The sequence below is a fragment of the Ranitomeya imitator genome, chromosome 2 (assembly GCF_032444005.1).
Source record: "Ranitomeya imitator isolate aRanImi1 chromosome 2, aRanImi1.pri, whole genome shotgun sequence".
NCBI classification, from domain to species: Eukaryota; Metazoa; Chordata; class Amphibia; order Anura; family Dendrobatidae; genus Ranitomeya; species Ranitomeya imitator.
This window is the reverse complement of record NC_091283.1, coordinates 778906013-778923418: the sequence shown is the minus strand read 5'-3', so window position 1 is coordinate 778923418 and position 17406 is coordinate 778906013. Positions and strand designations below refer to the sequence as shown.

The window sequence follows — 17406 nt, the reverse complement described above, 5'->3', positions numbered from 1 at the left end:
GTACTTTGTCTACTGTACGTCTATGGCACAAATGCCAAATTGCCTTTCTCTTTATTCCTTTTCTATTTTTCTTTCAATGCCTCTTGTTCTTTACCTGTCTCTTTCTATGGCACCAGCAACAGCAATTGCTGAGACCGTCTCTTCTGAAACCCGAGGTAGTTATATTTGCAATTATTTTTCTATTTTCAGTTTCAAATCTGCATGTACTAACCAACGCCAGATGAACCCATTAGCAAATAACACCAATAATCATCCCTTTGGTATAGAATTATGAGCAATGAAATGAAAACAGATTGTCTCTAATATTCTAAATACTCTATATTTCTGCTAATTCAGATGTACTGTGTTCTGGTCAGATCAATAGCAATTAACACGCTTGATCACAAAGGCAGAAAATACAGATAAATGAAATCGAAAGGGCAGAGCTCACGCGTTTCACTCATATCCATAAAAAGCAGATTTATCAGCTTATTCATTGGGGCTGGCTTGAAATGACTATAAATACACTAATGAGAATCCATCATAATTGTAGTCCTTTAGGACGCAGCCATTTTTCATTTTTTCATTTTAGTTTTTCCTTTTTTTTGTTTAACCTTATTTTTTCTGTGAGAGGTTGTTTTATGCAGGACGAGCTGCGATATGTGCACATGTTGAGTATTGGCAGCAGATTTCTCTAAACAAAAAACTAGAACTAGAGTGTTTGTAGGAAAAATTCTTGGAAAAATCTATGCATTTTTTTTACACATTTTTATTCGTAATTTTGATACATTTTTTTCCATTCATTTGAATGGGTAAAAACACTGGTAGAGGTCACACGTTGTAGATTTGAAAAACTGTTTTGATGGTTCAAATCCGTAATAAAAATATAAGGATCATTTGCATGAGTTTTCACAAATCTCTATTCACGAAGCTGGGCAGCACGGTGGTGCAGTGGTTAGCACTACAGCCTTGCAGCGCTGGGGTCCTGGGTTCTAATCCCACCCAGGACAACATCTGCAAAGAGTTTGTATGTTCTCTCCGTGTTTGCGTGGGTTTCCTCCGGGCACTCCGGTTTCCTCCCACTTTCCAAAGACATACTGATAGGAATTCTAGATTGTGAGCCCAATCGGGGACAGTGATGATAATGTGTGCAAACTGTAAAGCTCTGCAGAATATGTTAGCGCTATATAAAAATAAAGATTATTATTTTATTATTATTATTCACTTTGCTGGTACTGAAAAATACAGCGTTTTTTTTACAATGCAGAAAAAACATGGCAAAAACGCAGCACATGAACAAACCCTTGGAGTTTTAAATTACATCATTCATGTTAACATAATTTACTGGGACTGTAAAACATTTCTGTCTGTAGGAATATATTTTACTTGCAATTTATAAGAATATCTGGACTGATGCATCCATGAAGCGTTGCAAAGCTTCACTACCCATGTATCTCAATGACATTTTGAAACACTTATGGTTTACTGTTTGTTTTTCTCAAGGAACTGTCCATGGAGTCTGGAATTGACCCTGGCCAAGAATATTATGGACAAGACTATTACAGCTATGAGCATGGGTATGTCTTCATCATCAAAGGTTAATTAGAATGATGATGCATGCAATAATATAATGGCTATATTGACCTTTATATATGTCTGTACATATATATGATGGAAATATTCTGCATAAAGCACTCACAGAGTAACTGAGTTCCTGCACTGAAGGATTGGAAGCTGGTGTTATAGCCTTAATGACAGTCCAAAGCTGCTGTGACCCTTCTGCTTGTTACTGATTAACATCAATATGCATAATTTAAATTCTATGCAAGCAACCTATAGGCAGTGACCAAAAAGGTGGAAAATACCAAAGAACCTATTAAGCTACATCAACAAACCTAATTCTCATGCACATATCCATATTTATAAGCAATGCATTTCAATTCACCCATACATAAAGCCAGAATTTTGATAGCCTGTCTGAAGCTAAAAAAAAAGCTACTTCACACAGAAGTAGCCGCTACATCTAGCACATCCCAGGAGAATTTCGACCTACACCCTTATTTTGAGGTCTGGCCTTACAATGAGGCCCCCTGGTGTTGTGAATTCTGTGGCTGAATTCACTCCTGTGGTCACAAGTGGTACTGCAGCTTCTGAGCTTCCTTCCTCAGGTGTTCTGGTGAGCTCATTAGCTGCTTCGTTACTTAACTCCACCTGATGCTGCTATCCTTGCTCCTAGTCAATGTTCCAGTGTTGGATCTGAGCTTCTCCTGATTGTTCCAGTGACCTGCTGCTCTGTATAGCTAAGTGTTTTTTTGCTATTTTGTTGCCTTTTTTCTGTCCAGCTTGTCTTTTGTTTTGCTGGAAGCTCTGAGACGCAAAGGGTGTACCGCCGTGCCGTTAGTCCGGCACGGTGGGTCTTTTTTGCCCCTTTGCGTGGGTTTCGCTTTAGGGTTTTTTGTAGACTGCAAAGTTCGCTTTACTGTCCTCGCTCTGTCTAAGAATATCGGGCCCCACTTTGCTGAATCTATTTCATCCCTACGTTTTGTCTTTTCATCTTACTCACAGTCATTATATGTGGGGGGCTGCCTTTTCCTTTGGGGTATTTCTCTGGGGGCAAGTCAGGCCTATTTTTCTATCTTCAGGCTAGCTAGTTTCTTAGGCTGTGCCGAGTTGCATAGGTAGTGGTTAGGCGCAATCCACAGCCACTTTTAGTTGTGTTTAGGATAGGATCAGGTGTGCAGTCTACAGAGTTTCCACGTCTCAGAGCTCGTTCTTTTGTTTTTGGGTATTTGTCAGATCACTGTGTGCGCTCTGATCGCTAGGCACACTGTGTCTCTGGATTGCCTTCATTACACCTTTCATTAGCAGACATAACACCCTGGGTTGTGTCAGTGGAGTAGCTGCTGGCCAGAGGAGCAAGCCTAACCATGAGATAGTCAGTCAGTAACAGGAAGAACAGAACAGGTACAGAATCCAAAGGCAATACTGTAGTCAAATGGATAACCCGGATTGTATATCAGTAGGTCAGTCAAAAATAATGTGTAACATCCTATGGTCATATCAAAGGAATCACAAGAACAGATGTAGCTGGGTCACAAGCCAGGCAAAGAAAATGATGAACACAAAGAGTAAACTAAGCACAATAGCTGCTGGGAGTTATTGGGAGTTTTAGTAGGATGTTGTACTGTTTCACTGTACAGAGCAAGGACCTGATTTCATGTAGTGAGTTGCTGAGTAGCGCACACATCCATTCTATTTGGCTGGGTGGCACAACAAGCCAGAGCCACAATGGTATACCTGGCTGGATAGTGTCTGCACTGTCCAATAATAGGCCATGATGTTTCCTCCATCACCAGCACAAACGTAGACTTTAGAGGCAAACATTGTTGAAGCTGGTCTAGGTAGATGTAACAACGTTTTTTAGTTTGGTATGCCAGAGTTAGTTTTTGCAACATGGATTTACTGTGCCATGTCTTGGCCAAAAATAACAGTAACCAAAAAATAAAGGCAAATCTTCAGAACAAATTTTGTGCAGACACTGAAAAGACATGTGCTTTGATTGTAGCTCTTGCAGAATGATCATTAAAATTAAATGCACTTAGCTGTCTCAAAGAGGAAAAAATACTGGTCCCTAGTGCCACCTATTACTTATTGTCATCTTATAAGTCAATATTGATCCTATAATGAGCCTTTCCACGTGACTTATGATATTGAGGCCCACCAAAATCTTCACCAAAAGTAAAAGATCTCCATTTTCTGAGCAATGTTTTGGTAGGCTTTGTGTGAGTCCTTCGACAGAGCTATAGAGCTTCTCCTTGATGAAGGGATACTAATAGGCTAAGCAATGCTCCCAGAGAAAAATGTAAGCAACTAGCCTCCATTATGTGGGAGAAAACTTTCCTCTAGGAGAAACCATTAGAACGCCTCTGAAAGGACTTGACCCAGTTTACCAGTCTCCTACCTTGCAATCCAGAGAGAAAATAACCATGAAACAGTTGTCCGTAAAAGGAGGTTTTTCTTTTTGGTAAAAATTATGGTTGAGGTAAACATCCTAAGACATGTGACAAAGGCCCATTGTAGAGTCAATATTTACCTGTAGAATTTCTACCTCCATGAGGTGGTACTTCAGACGTAGCTTTCTTCTTTTGGGAAGAGGCTACCTAAATATTTTTTTTAGGCACCATTGCATAGTCTACAAATCCCCCTATGCCAACTTGGTGCTCTCCAGAAGTAGAAGCTTTACTCTCTAGGCCTTTAGGTACAGCTTTGAGGGGTCTGCTCGTCTATGAAGAATAGTCTGCAGTCATGTAGCCAAATTGTTCGTGTGTGATGTGTATACTGTCATGATTACCCTGTATGCTCCGTGTGAGTGGGAGGTCACGTGACCAGATGTATGCAATTTTAATATCTGTGGTCACATGCCAATTGGCCGCAGTGAGAGAAATGAAAGAAGACACTTGAGACTAGTAGGCATGTAGCTGTAAGCATGGTCACATGACCATCTATTTATACAGGGCATAAATGGGAATTGTGAATTTTCACGAGCATGCAGTCTTTTCTTCTCAGACAGGACAAACCCTTTAATCTATCATTTATCAGTTTTTCTGGTGCACTGTGGTAACTATTCCCTTAGTTGTTATTTGCTCGAATCAGAAGATGTAATAAAGATTCATAAGTTAGTTGATTGTAAGCTTGCGAGCAGGGACCTCACCCCTAATGTCACTGTTTAAATTGTCTTAACTTGTACTGAATTTATTGTCTGTACATGTCCCCGCTTATTGTAAAGTGCTGCGGAATTTGTTGGCGCTATATAAATAAAAATTATTATTATTATTATTATAAGTTTTCAGGTCTGATTCATTTAACCCATTTTTATAGCTTTAATACAAATACTAATTTCAATTATGCTTTTTCCAGGTATGAATTACCACAATACGGAAGTCGACGCAGGTTACTATCCCCGTCTGGCATGTATGAAGACTATGGAGAAGTTGTTGTTGAAAATGATGGTGGCTATTACTATAGTCCACATGGTCCTGCTGCTGAAGGAGATGTAAGTGTTTAAAAATTTCCACCATGGAATGGTCTATTAAAGTAGCATTAAATCAATTTTGTACAGGTGGTCACCAACCATATTCTAGTTCACTTGCATTCCTGCTCAGTTGCATCCATACATTTTGAAACTTTCATTATTAGTAGACTGGTACAGTCTGAAGGTAAGTCTGTGACTTTGTATGAACTGCAGTATGATATCTACAGCTTTTGAATAATCTCCTGCTTGTTAGAACTGACTGGTAAAACATATCACAAGCAGGAAGCAGGGAAGACAGGCTGAAGCTGCATCACATAAGGTACATAGACTTTGTAAACTTTGCTAGGGTTAGAGGAAAAAGGTCTATGAAACTAATGTTAGTACCATTCATTAGATATAGAGCAACAAAGAAGTGTAAACACCCCTTTTGAGATGAAAATTCTTTACAACAGATTACCGAGACAGGTAAATAGGTCCCATATTAAGGAATGTAATAAAACATGACTTTTATTAAATCTCAAATTAAAAAGTGGTCAGTAAATAATACAGTGAGCTTAAAATTTGCTAAAGTGATCCTGTATTACATCTCTTAATATGGGACCTATTTACTAGTCTGGATAATCTGTTGTAAAGAAATTAGATATGACTCAAAACAGTGCAAATGCAATGTGATAAAATCCAGCTATATCAGGAAAGTCAAAAGGCATTATGGCAAGGTCATGCTGCATTAGGGGAACCATATAAGCTGGGAAGAAAGAGATGAGCGAGATTCCAGAAATGGCACAATAGATACAGGTTCACAGGAGACATATACAAGCCGCTGCATTAGTTTTTAATTGTATACTATGCTTGTCATAAGCAATGATAGAGTGCTGGCTTAATGGGATGAAGTATTTTATCAGAATGTGACATTGATGTTGTACCTTGACATGCAAATTCTGTTGATTGCAGTGTTAAAATGTTAACTATTCCAACATAGAAGCTGAAACTGAAGGAAGAAAAAAAAATGTCAGAGACAACAGATCAATAGGTGATAGATACTGTGGCAAGCTACGGTGGTCATTTCAGAATTTGATATTGCCAATTGTCTCTACTGCACTGGTCACACAATGACCAACAATGAAAGCAATAAAAGGGTCATAAATTATATTAATTAAAATACCAATGTTACTGTAAAGAGCGTTTTGGGTCAGAGGTTCCACAGACAGTAGAAGCTTTATGACTTGTATGAAAATGTGCTAAATACTGTAGAATGCAACAATAAATTTAAACTTTACAATTTAGTTTTTTCACAATTTCGTACTTTATAGTTTATTTGATTATTGTAAAAAGCTTTTTGTCTCTAATGCATTTCTAGAGAGTTTTATTACGCTTGCTGATTAAAAAAATGCAAAAAATGGTGTTGTTAATTAGCATATTTTGATGTTCAACAATGTTTTAAATATAATTAATTTTCCACAATTTCAGATAAGAATGCGTGGCAGACCTCCTTCGAGGAGAGGTAGAGGACAGGTCCAAAGCAGAGGAAGTTTAGCAGGCAGGTCTGGACCTCCCAGAGCTAGTATGGAAGTAGCTAGAACCAGTCAAGGAAAGAAAAAACTGAAAGCAGTTATGCAACTAAGTCGAGTAGCAGTCAGTGCTCAGAAAGCAAGTGAGACTGCAGAAGGCACTCATCGTTCTCCTTGGAAAAAAGCTAGAATATTCCCAATGATACTCCAGAAAGTGAAAGGCAGTGGAAAGGACTCCACTTATGCCAAGTTGGTCTCGGCCCGTCAGGTAGAAGGTGATGATAGTGTTGTTATTAAAGGAAATTATTTCCAAAAATCAACTGATTCAGTCACAAGAAAATTTGATCGAGCCATGCAGCGCATTAACGTAGCCAGGAAACTTCATCCTCGTCGAAAATCAGTAGCCTCATCAACCAAAACTTCCACTGCTGAAAGTGAAAAAGAGGAGGAAGAGGAGGATGTAAGTGAGTCAGAGAGGGATGAGAGCAAGTCTGGAATTTCAATTAGTGTAACAGCAGATAGTGAATCTGAAGAAAGCAGAGATTCAGAAGAAGATGAAGAAGACAAAACATCATCGAAACCTTCAGATGAAACATCTCGAAGGAGCAGCACCTCTCCATCACAGGCTGATAAAGATTACTTAAAGGTCACCTTGGATCAAGATGAAACAAATGAAAGTACAGTAGATTCTGATGAAGAGAGAGATGAAACTTTAGAGTCAGAAGATGAGACGCAATCCATTTCTAAATCAGTAGGTAGTAAGCAGGAGGAGTCTGAAGAAGAGGATACTGAAGAAGAGGCTGAAAAATCTGTAGCCTCTGAGACAGAATCTAAAACATCTTCTGATAAGAAATCAGAAGAAATAAGTGAAGAATCTGAAGAAGGTAGTGGAAAAGAAAGTTCAAAGTCGAGCTTCAAATCAAAGAAATCAATAGTAGACAGTGAAATACAAAGTGCTATTGAAGAAGGTTCTGAAGAGGAACAGTCAGAAGAAGAGGATGAAAAAGATGATGCCAGCAAATCAAGTGCTGCTGACAGTGAAGACGGTGAAGATGATGTAAGTGAAGCATCTGCATCAAGAAGTGAAAAAAGCCCTAGTAAAAGCAGTCATGACACAGATGTACAGAGTACTGCAGAAAGTGAGGAAAATGATAATATTAGTCAGGGAAATTCATCCATTGGTGAGCAAAGTCACACTTCTGCAGCCAGCCGGGAGGAAGATGATGCTTCCCAAACTTCTCAGGATTCAGAAGTGCAAAACTCAAGTATAAAAGCTTCTTCTGATCAATCAGATGAACACGATACTGGGCATGGATCTGATTCTGAAATGTCTGATTCTGAAGCTGCTGGGAACTCAACATCCTTTTGAAAGTGAACAGTAGGTAGAAACTTGAGAGCCTTTTGGTTGCAGTGCATCTGTGTGACTATTCTGCAGAAAATCTTCTAAGCAAATGCTTCATCTTGCAAAGTAACTTTTCTAAGCGACTTTTCAAATCTATTATCTCTCTGTGGTATTTTCAGCTAAATTTCTAAATCCTTGGATGATACTAAAATATTCAACTGTTTACCTCATTGTCCAACTATTTGCTTCCATTTATACTGTATTTTTGTCTTTAATGTCATGTTCTTTTATTATAATCTCCATACATTGGATGTATTGGCTGAGATTTTCTTTTGAACGAGGCGTAACTTGGATAAAGATGCTATTATAGCAAGTTTATAGCCATTCCATGGCAGGTGTGGCATGTGCAACTGATTTATGTGTTCCAGGTAGCAAACCAATAAGCTATTCTGCCTTGTCTGCTAGTGTAGTGAATTGAATATTTACCTGTGGTAAAGAAAAGCCTAGATAGGATCAAAATAAGTTTGTTAACCCGATCACATTTTCTACACAACATTCTGCCCCACGTTAAATGAAAAAACTATTTGTTTTACATAATAAGATGCGTATATTGTTTAATTGCCCCATAATGGTTTAGTAACTCCTTTTTATGTCCTATGACTTTCTGCTAAACACATGTATATCAGATGGAAGATTACAAAATGTGATTTCATTCTTTTATACTCTTCATTTCCTTCCTTATCTGTTCTTTTCCACTTCCTAACTAAACAGTTCACTGCTCCAAAGCACTGTTTTAGCTTTTCTAATCTACTTATTTTCCACACCATTGATGATTCAGAGCATTCCCTTCTAACCTGTAAGATGCATGAATTTGATGGAAGCCTTGCTTGCTTTGACCCCATACTTCTGAAGGCACGAGTTGTTAGAGCGTGACACCCATTTCTGTTCAGCTTACATTTCATGTGCAGTGAAGGATGATACTCTTCTACACTTTTAAGTCTTTTACTACTTTGCTTTATGTTGATTTACTCACACTTGAAAATATTTATAATTGAGAAATATAAAAGTTTGGAATATATACTTACAAATTCTGCACAACAATGTAAAAACTTAGCATTATATCTACACAAAACTACACTAATAAAAGCCCATCAAAATCTTAATTTTTTCTAACAAATGAATGACAATTAACAACTTATCCTACTTTGCTACAATTAACAAAATCTAAAATTGCATTTTTTGGAGAAACAAAATTAGGCATGCTATGTACTAAAATGTGCAAATAAGTGCAGAACCTTCAAAGGATAGATTTACATAATGCTCATAGCATAGGCAGGAATATGTAAACGGAAAGTATAGTTTTAATATGTAAAACTGATTTATTGTCCTATTTACTGCCTGTGTACATCAATTCCTCATAGAGTTTAAGATTTGTGCTTTCAGTTTTTTGAATAGGGACCTCTACCTTTTTTCTGGTAGGGATTCCATCTAGTGATGAGAGAGTGTACTCGTTACTCGAGATTTCCCGAGCACCTTCGGGTGTCCTCCGAGTATTTTTTTAGTGCTCGGAGATTTTGTTTTCATCACTGCAGCTGAATGATTTATATCCATTAGCCAGCTTGATTACATGTAGGGATTCCCTAGCAACCAGGAAACCCCCACAAGTACTTATTCTGGCTAACAGCTGTAAATTATGCAGCTGCGTCAACAAAAACTAAATCTCCGAGCACTTACAAATACTCGGAGACCCCCCCCGAGCATGCTCAGGAAATCTTGAGCAATGAGTATACTCGCTCATCTCTAATTCCATCCAGTTCAAGTGATGACCTCACAAGTGCAGTATATATTACATGTGTGTTATTAGAAATGTGTCTTTTGATCAGCCGTACATAATAATATAATAATATAGAACCAACATATTCGGCAACACTTTATTCAACATTAAAGGGAGTCTGTCACCCCTTTTTTTCGATTTGAGATAAAAAATATGGTTCAATTGTGCATGAGCTCTGCATTACAGCAGTACCTTTCATATCGCCTGATTCCCCACCTTTGCTGAGAAAATACCTTTGTAATCTCTCCATTTTCCAATGTAAATTATCCCGGTCTGTTCCGATGGGAGGGGTCTATTCACCATCTCTCCCCCCGATCCTCAGCGTTCTCAACATAACGAGATCTGTGAGTAGCACCGATCCCATACATTTTCTGCACGTGCGCATTGAATTGGCCTCTAGCGCCCGCGCAGTATGCTTTGCCCAAATGTGGTCAAAGCATACGATCACTATTGTACATGCGCCCGCATTTTTCATTATATTCTATGCCCCCTTGCATGGCAAGACTTCCATTCACAGAACGTAATGTAAAATGGCGCATGCACAATAATGATTTTTATGCTTTGCCCACTGTTGGGCAAAACATACTGTGCACGCGCGAGATGCCACTTCAATGTGCAGGCGCAGGAAAACAACACCAATTAGGGAAAGAAGAGTGTAGAGCAAGGCAGGAGGTGGGGAGAAATGGCAAATAGGCCCTGCCCATCGGACTGAACTGGGATTATCTACATACAAAACCGGAAAGATTACAAAGGTATTTTCTCAGCAAAGGTGGGGAATCAGGGGATATGAAAGATACTGCTGTAATGCAGAGCTCATGCACAATTGAACCATATTTTTATCTCAAATAAAGAAGGGGTGACAGATTCCCTTTAAGCGGGGACATGTACAGACTTTAAAGACAGTACACAGTAACTTATAATTCAACAGTTACAGGAGGAGTGAAGGACCTGCTCACAACCTGCAATCTATAAGGAAATAGACAAAAGGTAAAACAATGCTAGTCATGTATGGTCTAGCCATCATTACAATAAATGGGGATTTTCAAATAATGCTGCATGAGCTGGACATCAGCCAGGACCTGTCTAATTACAGCTACGGCTACGTTCACATTTGCGTTGTTGGGCGTTGCATCGGCGAAGCAACGCACAATGCATGCAAAACGCATGCAAAAACGCATTGTTTTGTGACGCATGCGTCCATTTTTGGATTGATTTTGGATGCAAAAAAAATGCAACATGCAGCGTCTTCTGTGCCCTGACGCTTGTGCCAAAAATGACGCATGCATCACAAAACACAAGACAACGCATGTCCATGCGCCCTCATGTTAAATATAGGGGCGCATGATGCATGCGTCGCTATGCGTCGCCGAACCTGCGCCCGACGCAACGCAAATGTGAACGTAGCCTACTAAGTGCTATTCGGTTCTTGGGGATGTGAAAACAAATTAAAAGAGAGGACCGAATTCTGAGAATAATTTAGAACAAGATATAGGGAAGAGTTAGATTAGTTTAGAAAGGTGATAGGGCTTGTCATTATTCAGATTGTCCGGGGTAGTGCATTCTAAAAAACTGGGGCAACACGAAAGACGTCTTGGAGACAGAGGTGTGAGTTTCACATTACAGAGCATGTTAGTCTTCCATCAGTTGCAGGGCAGAGAACACAGGTAGTGTGATAGACAGAGGTGAGGGATGCAATCAGGATGGATTAGAGAGCAGAAAATGTGATAAAAGGGAGACCGCTTAGTAGAGTTGTAGTAGTCCAGACGAGAATGAATAATAGTAACACTAAACGTTTTTGCAGTTTTAAAGGTGACAAAAGATCGGATTCTGGAGATGTTTTTAAGATCCAGGTAACATGAGCGAATGAGTGATTGAATATAAGGAAAAAAGGAAAGGTCAGTGTCAAATATAACCCCAGAAAGGGAGTGTGCTGTTTGGGAGTTATGGTTGAACCACTCGTGGGATCATCACATGAACAGGGAAGGTTCCAATTCAATAACTGAAATGAAAGATCTTGAATACCAAAAAGCATATTGAAAAATACTATGATTTACATCATTACAATTATTAAGCTTTATATACTGGAAACAGAATTGCTCTTTAGCACTTATTTTTACTCTTTTGTATGTAGCAAATAGTATAAAAACACGGAAATTAATTTCCGATATGTTTTTACAAACTCTTATTAGTTGCCAAAATATTTAATATTACGTGACATTTCCTGATTGTATATTCTGCTTCATGACATTTACAATCTGAGTTTTAAATCTTTTCAATTGTGTAGAGACCACATCAGAATACATTAAAATATGTAATTAATTGAATACTAAACCGTAACAAACTAAATTAGGCGTAAATTAAAATCTTGCTCTTATCTGTGTAATAATTCTAATTAAAACTCATTTATAAGCAAAAAAAATTGCAAAATGGAAACAATGAATGCTTCTGTGTTCATTAGATTTTTTTCATCTGCTCTTAACCAGTAAGACGCCTTGTTAATGATGAGCCTGTGAAGTTTAGATAACGCTCTTGCTTCTATGTGTAATTATGTAAATAGCAGGAAATTAATAATTATAATTACATATATTGCAGAGCCTAAACTGATTGCATCTGATTTAATAATGATACATTATAAACAACTCATCAGCAATCAACATCTTAGCTCTATGAATAGAGGAAAAGTGGAAGTTATTTAATGCAGTATTTCAACTTTTAACTTTCTCTTACTGCTATACGTGGACTCAAAGTTTCCATTCTTTCTTTTCAGAAATAAAAAAGTAATCTATATACTGTATCTTAAAGAGATTAACTCAGCAAAGACATTGGTGGATATTAGGATATGCAACCCACGTCTAATTATATATATGTATGCTAAATTCTTTAAAAATTGGTAGAACAGTACTGTGCCATTTTGTGTACTAATGGCTGAAATTTATAATGAGTGAATCTACCAATAATTTTGCTTGAATTTTTTCAAGAAACTCAATGTGTATAAAATTAGTTTGATGTCAATCAAATTTGTATTGTTATGTTTCTCTTAAGACATCAAAGCATAAAAAAGTGCATTGTAGAAAAAAAGAAAAAACGATAAAAATAAAAAACATGAGGGGATAGAGGAAAGCGAATAACATGAATATTCACCTCTCCTTTGCCTTTATCTACATGGCTCCTAAGGCTATGTTCATATATCCAATAATCATGTGCAGACAAAACTTTTTTGCCCTAATAAAAAAAAATTTGATCCGATTTTTTAACATTGAAGTCTATGTAAAACAAGGTCCGTTTGAAAGGATTCATTTTTTTCTAGTTCAGTTTCAAATGGAAAAGAATGGATCGATTTTCTGTAGACTTCAACGTTATAAAAGCGGATCCAGCTGAAATCAGGTTTTTTTATCAGAACAAAAAAGTTATGTCTGTACAACTTTTTGCCAAGGGATTGCATCTGGATCCAATCTAACAATTGATTACTTGTCATGTGAACTTAGCCTTACTTGGTTGTTCTTGGTCCTGGTATGCATGGCCCCCTCATCCCCATCCTGGTCTGCATGGCTCCCTCATCCCCATTCTGGTATGCATGGTTCCTCATCCCTATCCTGGTCTGCATGGCTCTTCATCCCTACCCTGGTCTGCATGGCTCTTCATCCCTATCATGGTCGGCATGGCTCCTCATCCCTATCCTGGTCTGCATGGCTCTTCATCCCTATCATGGTCGGCATGGCTCTTCATCCCTATCCTGGTCTGCATGGCTCCTCATTCTTATTCTTGTATGCATGGCTCTTCATACCTAACCTTGTATGCCTGGCTCCTCATCCCTATCCTTGTATGCATGGTCCCCATCAAAAAACGCAAAAAATAAACCATTATACGTACCTTCCCACTCAGCGTCTTGTTCCGGTGCAGGCAGCTGCTTTATGATTGTAAGCAGCTTATGGCAGGGACGTTATGCGCTGCTTACAAGCAGAACACAGCTGCCAGAATACTCATTGCTCTCCACGCCAGGATTATGTGCATTTAGGGCAGTAAGTATTCATTGCTATTAAGTAATGTACTCAGTGTAAGCCGCAGGCTTCCTGCAGCGGCCAGGCAGTCACGTGTGCCCACTACTTAAGAGAAATGAATATTCACTTCTCTCCACTCCCATGGAGTGAATATTCATTTCTCTAGTAGTAGCAGGCACACGTAAACGCCCGGCCGCTGCAGGGAGCCAGCAGATATGGCTGACACTATGTGCACCATTACAGACAAATGAATATTCACTGCCAGCACAGTGAATATTAATTTCTCTTTAGCAGTGGGCATAGGCTTTAGCTGCAGCAGCCACCTGTGACCCGCTGCTCCACCGCTGCTGCTCCTCCTCCATCTTCTGAACTCTCACTCAAGTATAAACTTAAAAACTCGGCTTATACTCGAGTATATACGCTAAGCCGCAAAAAGTATGGATTCTGGTTAAATTGAACTTTTGTGAAATTCGAAACAAGTTTGATTCACCTTAAAAAGGCCAAAGATACAGTCTCTGAAGAGAATATATCAGAGTCTACAAGTGAGAAAATGTCTCAGAATGCTCCTAGTGCACCCCCTTTTCTTTAACAATAGGCAAGTGTCATTTCAGTTGAACAGGCACTGTATATTCTAGTAATGATATGCTGTCATTGTTGCTCCTAATAACAACAAATTTCACCTGCTCTGTTCTCAACATGTTATATCACCAATGTCTATGCAGAGAAAGCTCATCTAAACACACATATTGTGTTTTTAGGAGCAAATGCCTTTGGTCAACAGGAATTTATCTTATAATATGAATTTAGATATGTTCCTGACTTCCATTCTTTTGCTTTTCTCCTATAGACGGCAATAAAAAAACGGATTAAATTAGTCGTGGATCGAGAATATGAAACAAGTTCCACTGGAGAAGACAGCTCTTCTGAAATTCATCGAAATCGTCTGAACCAACCGAACATTCAAAACAATGTCAATGGGAATATTTACATAGCCCAAAATGGGTCTGTTGTTAGGACAAGGCGTTCTTGCCTAACAAATAATTTAAAAATGGCATCCCCTTCAAGGCTCGGTAAGCACTTTAAAAAACTAGAAAAGCTCGGTGTAACACATGAGGAAAACATCCAATTGAACACATTATCTAAAGGAGCCTCTCTCAAACTTAGCACTAGGCCATCCACTATATCACTAGCCTCTAACACTGGAGTGACCAAAAATATAATATCTAAGATTGGGGACAATAAATTAAAAAGCACAGATGAACAAGAGTCAGTTGTTGATAATGAAGACATGAAAGATCCTTTGGAATTCCACAGTGACCAGACTCCATCAGATGAAGATGAGCTCTGGATGGGACCATGGAATAATCTTCACATACCAATGACAAAACTATGACATTTTTTTTTTACCACAACTTTGATTTCTATTGGACTGCACTTTCCTATGATCACAATAAAAATCTTGTAGTGTGCACATGAATGACCTAACTTTTTCCAGTAATTCAACACATTTGCACTTTTAACTGATTAGTTCCCAGTAAATGTTTTCTTAACTGGCTATTAATGCCGTAGGTTAAACTTATATTGTGTAATATTTTATTGAGGAATCAGCAGATTTTTAAAAGTTTTGATTTACAATTTTTTTGTATCATTTTTTTTTTTTACTGCTGCATTTCTTGACTAAAACTTCGTACATATGGCTTCTAACTTTTTTTTAGTGCTGGGTAAAAGAAAAAGTAATTGCAAAAATAAATATTTTTTTCTCAAGACAGAAGGCAGCTGCTTCTTAGAAGCGTAAAAGCGGTGTCCAAAAGATCAAAATCTCAACAAAGAATTACAGGTCAATGTCATTGTGCATGTAGTCAACGGGTTGGGATAACTCTTTCTAAAATTTGTTACTTTCTCCGACATTGTTTTCTGCCATTCATTTACTGTTTTTCTCTTTTGTTTGTTTTGCCTTTTGTGTTTTTTAACTTTTCATTGATAGTTAAACTCGGGTCCTTTGAAGCATTTAATATGATCAAGCAGTTTAGATCATGACTAATCAAGATATATTGCCTGCATCAGATATCGCTAAGTTTCACTGATGTATCATTCACAGCAGCAGAAAATGATTTAAGAACTATAGTTCTGCTGTGTAGTGTGAACATTTTAATGCCTCCTGTTGTGCCGGGAGATGAAATTTGGCATTGGGCTTGACATTTTACTAGATATTATTTGTTAAAACAGGGAACAATACAAAAAAAATCATTTTGAGAAACTCTGACACAAACATGATTACATGATTATTCATATCTTATGGTTGGTTGCTAAATCCATGAGTCAAGCAGCAGGTATCAATCTCAGGGACTTTTATCAACCGTGCTGATATCACTTTCTGTATAGTTTCAGTTTAATTCATTCAGTTTAGGACATGCTTTATCCCCAATGTACTAGTTAAATTCCTGACTTTTCTGACAAGAAGAGAATATAGAAGCAAAAAAAGTGATTTCCATGTCTGTATTTTCATTTTCACAAAGACCAGCTACGATAATAGGTTCAGGTCCATTTGCAAAAGTTTATGCGATGTAGCCAATACTTTCTATGATGTTTTTTGTCGGAGTCTGATTTTCATCCTTGCTTCATCAACTGACTGATTGAACAATTTCACTGACAGATTCAATGGCTTTTTAAGGTTCTTTAAATACAGATATGATAAAGAGGTTATTTAGGGTTAAGGAAAGCTTCTTCCAAAAATAGCACTACACCCCTCTACATGTTGCGTGTCATATTGCAGCTCAGTCCAATTCAATTCACTGGAGCAGAACTGTAGTTTTATAAACAACAAAACAAAACAAAAAAAATTGCTAGATGTTCTACTTTTGAAATAAAGCAGACATGGTTATCTAGTGCTATACAAATCATTTAAAAGGTTGAAGGGACTATCCAGCCAGGAAAAATGTTGAAAACATCTTAAAATGTTCTAAAGTTAAAAAAAAAACACAACAATACTCAACTTACCAATCTCCACTGCTATTTGGGTCTTTCATTGGTATTTGAGAGTTCTTTCTCAGTGACGTCATCATGATCCAAAAATTGGACTGTTGCAGCAAATAACTGGTTGTAGTGGGTCAACGTTTTGGCCGGTGATTTTCTGCCCTTGACCAACTTTCTGTTTTTCCTGGGCATTATCACTGTATCAGATAGTAAAGATGTCGGTGGGAGGGGATGTCCAAAAATTTTCAAAAAAGTGATTAGTTGAGCGTTTTCTTTTTTTTCTTTTTTTAAAACATTTCAATCAGTTTTCAAAGTATTTTTACAAGATGCATAATCAGACTAAAATAGTGGTTGAAGGTTTGCCTACTATACGTTTCCCTAAAGTATATGTCAGGGAACTAAAAACTGAAATGCTACTGAATTTATCAACTAGGAGGAGGTGAAAGTCTGGAGTCTATGCGAATCCTCACATCACGCGCTTTAAGAATTCTCTAGTGCCGGCTGCTTGCTGGCCACATTATGACTACAATTGTTTAGAGCGAGGACGGATACAGTCTAGTTGGCATGTGACTGCGTATAAGCAAATCACAATCATGGCCCCTCCTATCCCGAAACCAAAATAAACACCAAAAGGGCTCACAATTAAATCTAGTGAATGGAAAGTAGAAAGATGCAATGTGTTGCCTCTAAAATGTAGCTTAGAAACTAAATATACAAACTGATGTTTTTATAAATCCAAA

At 37.9% G+C, this 17406-nt stretch overlaps 1 protein-coding gene across 1 annotated transcript in view; it reads left to right on the top strand.

Moving 5' to 3' along the window:
- The window catches only part of PCDH15 (protocadherin related 15), a 2320333-nt gene extending 2303825 nt beyond the window's left edge, over nt 1-16508 (top strand). The window contains exons 35-38 of the mRNA XM_069753541.1: nt 117-155; nt 1483-1556; nt 4897-5032; nt 14541-16508. Of these exons, the coding sequence (XP_069609642.1) occupies nt 117-155; nt 1483-1556; nt 4897-5032; nt 14541-15086 (795 nt within the window). The 3' untranslated portion in view covers nt 15087-16508. The remainder of the gene's footprint in view (nt 1-116; nt 156-1482; nt 1557-4896; nt 5033-14540) is intronic.
- Nucleotides 16509-17406: the final 898 nt, after the last annotated feature.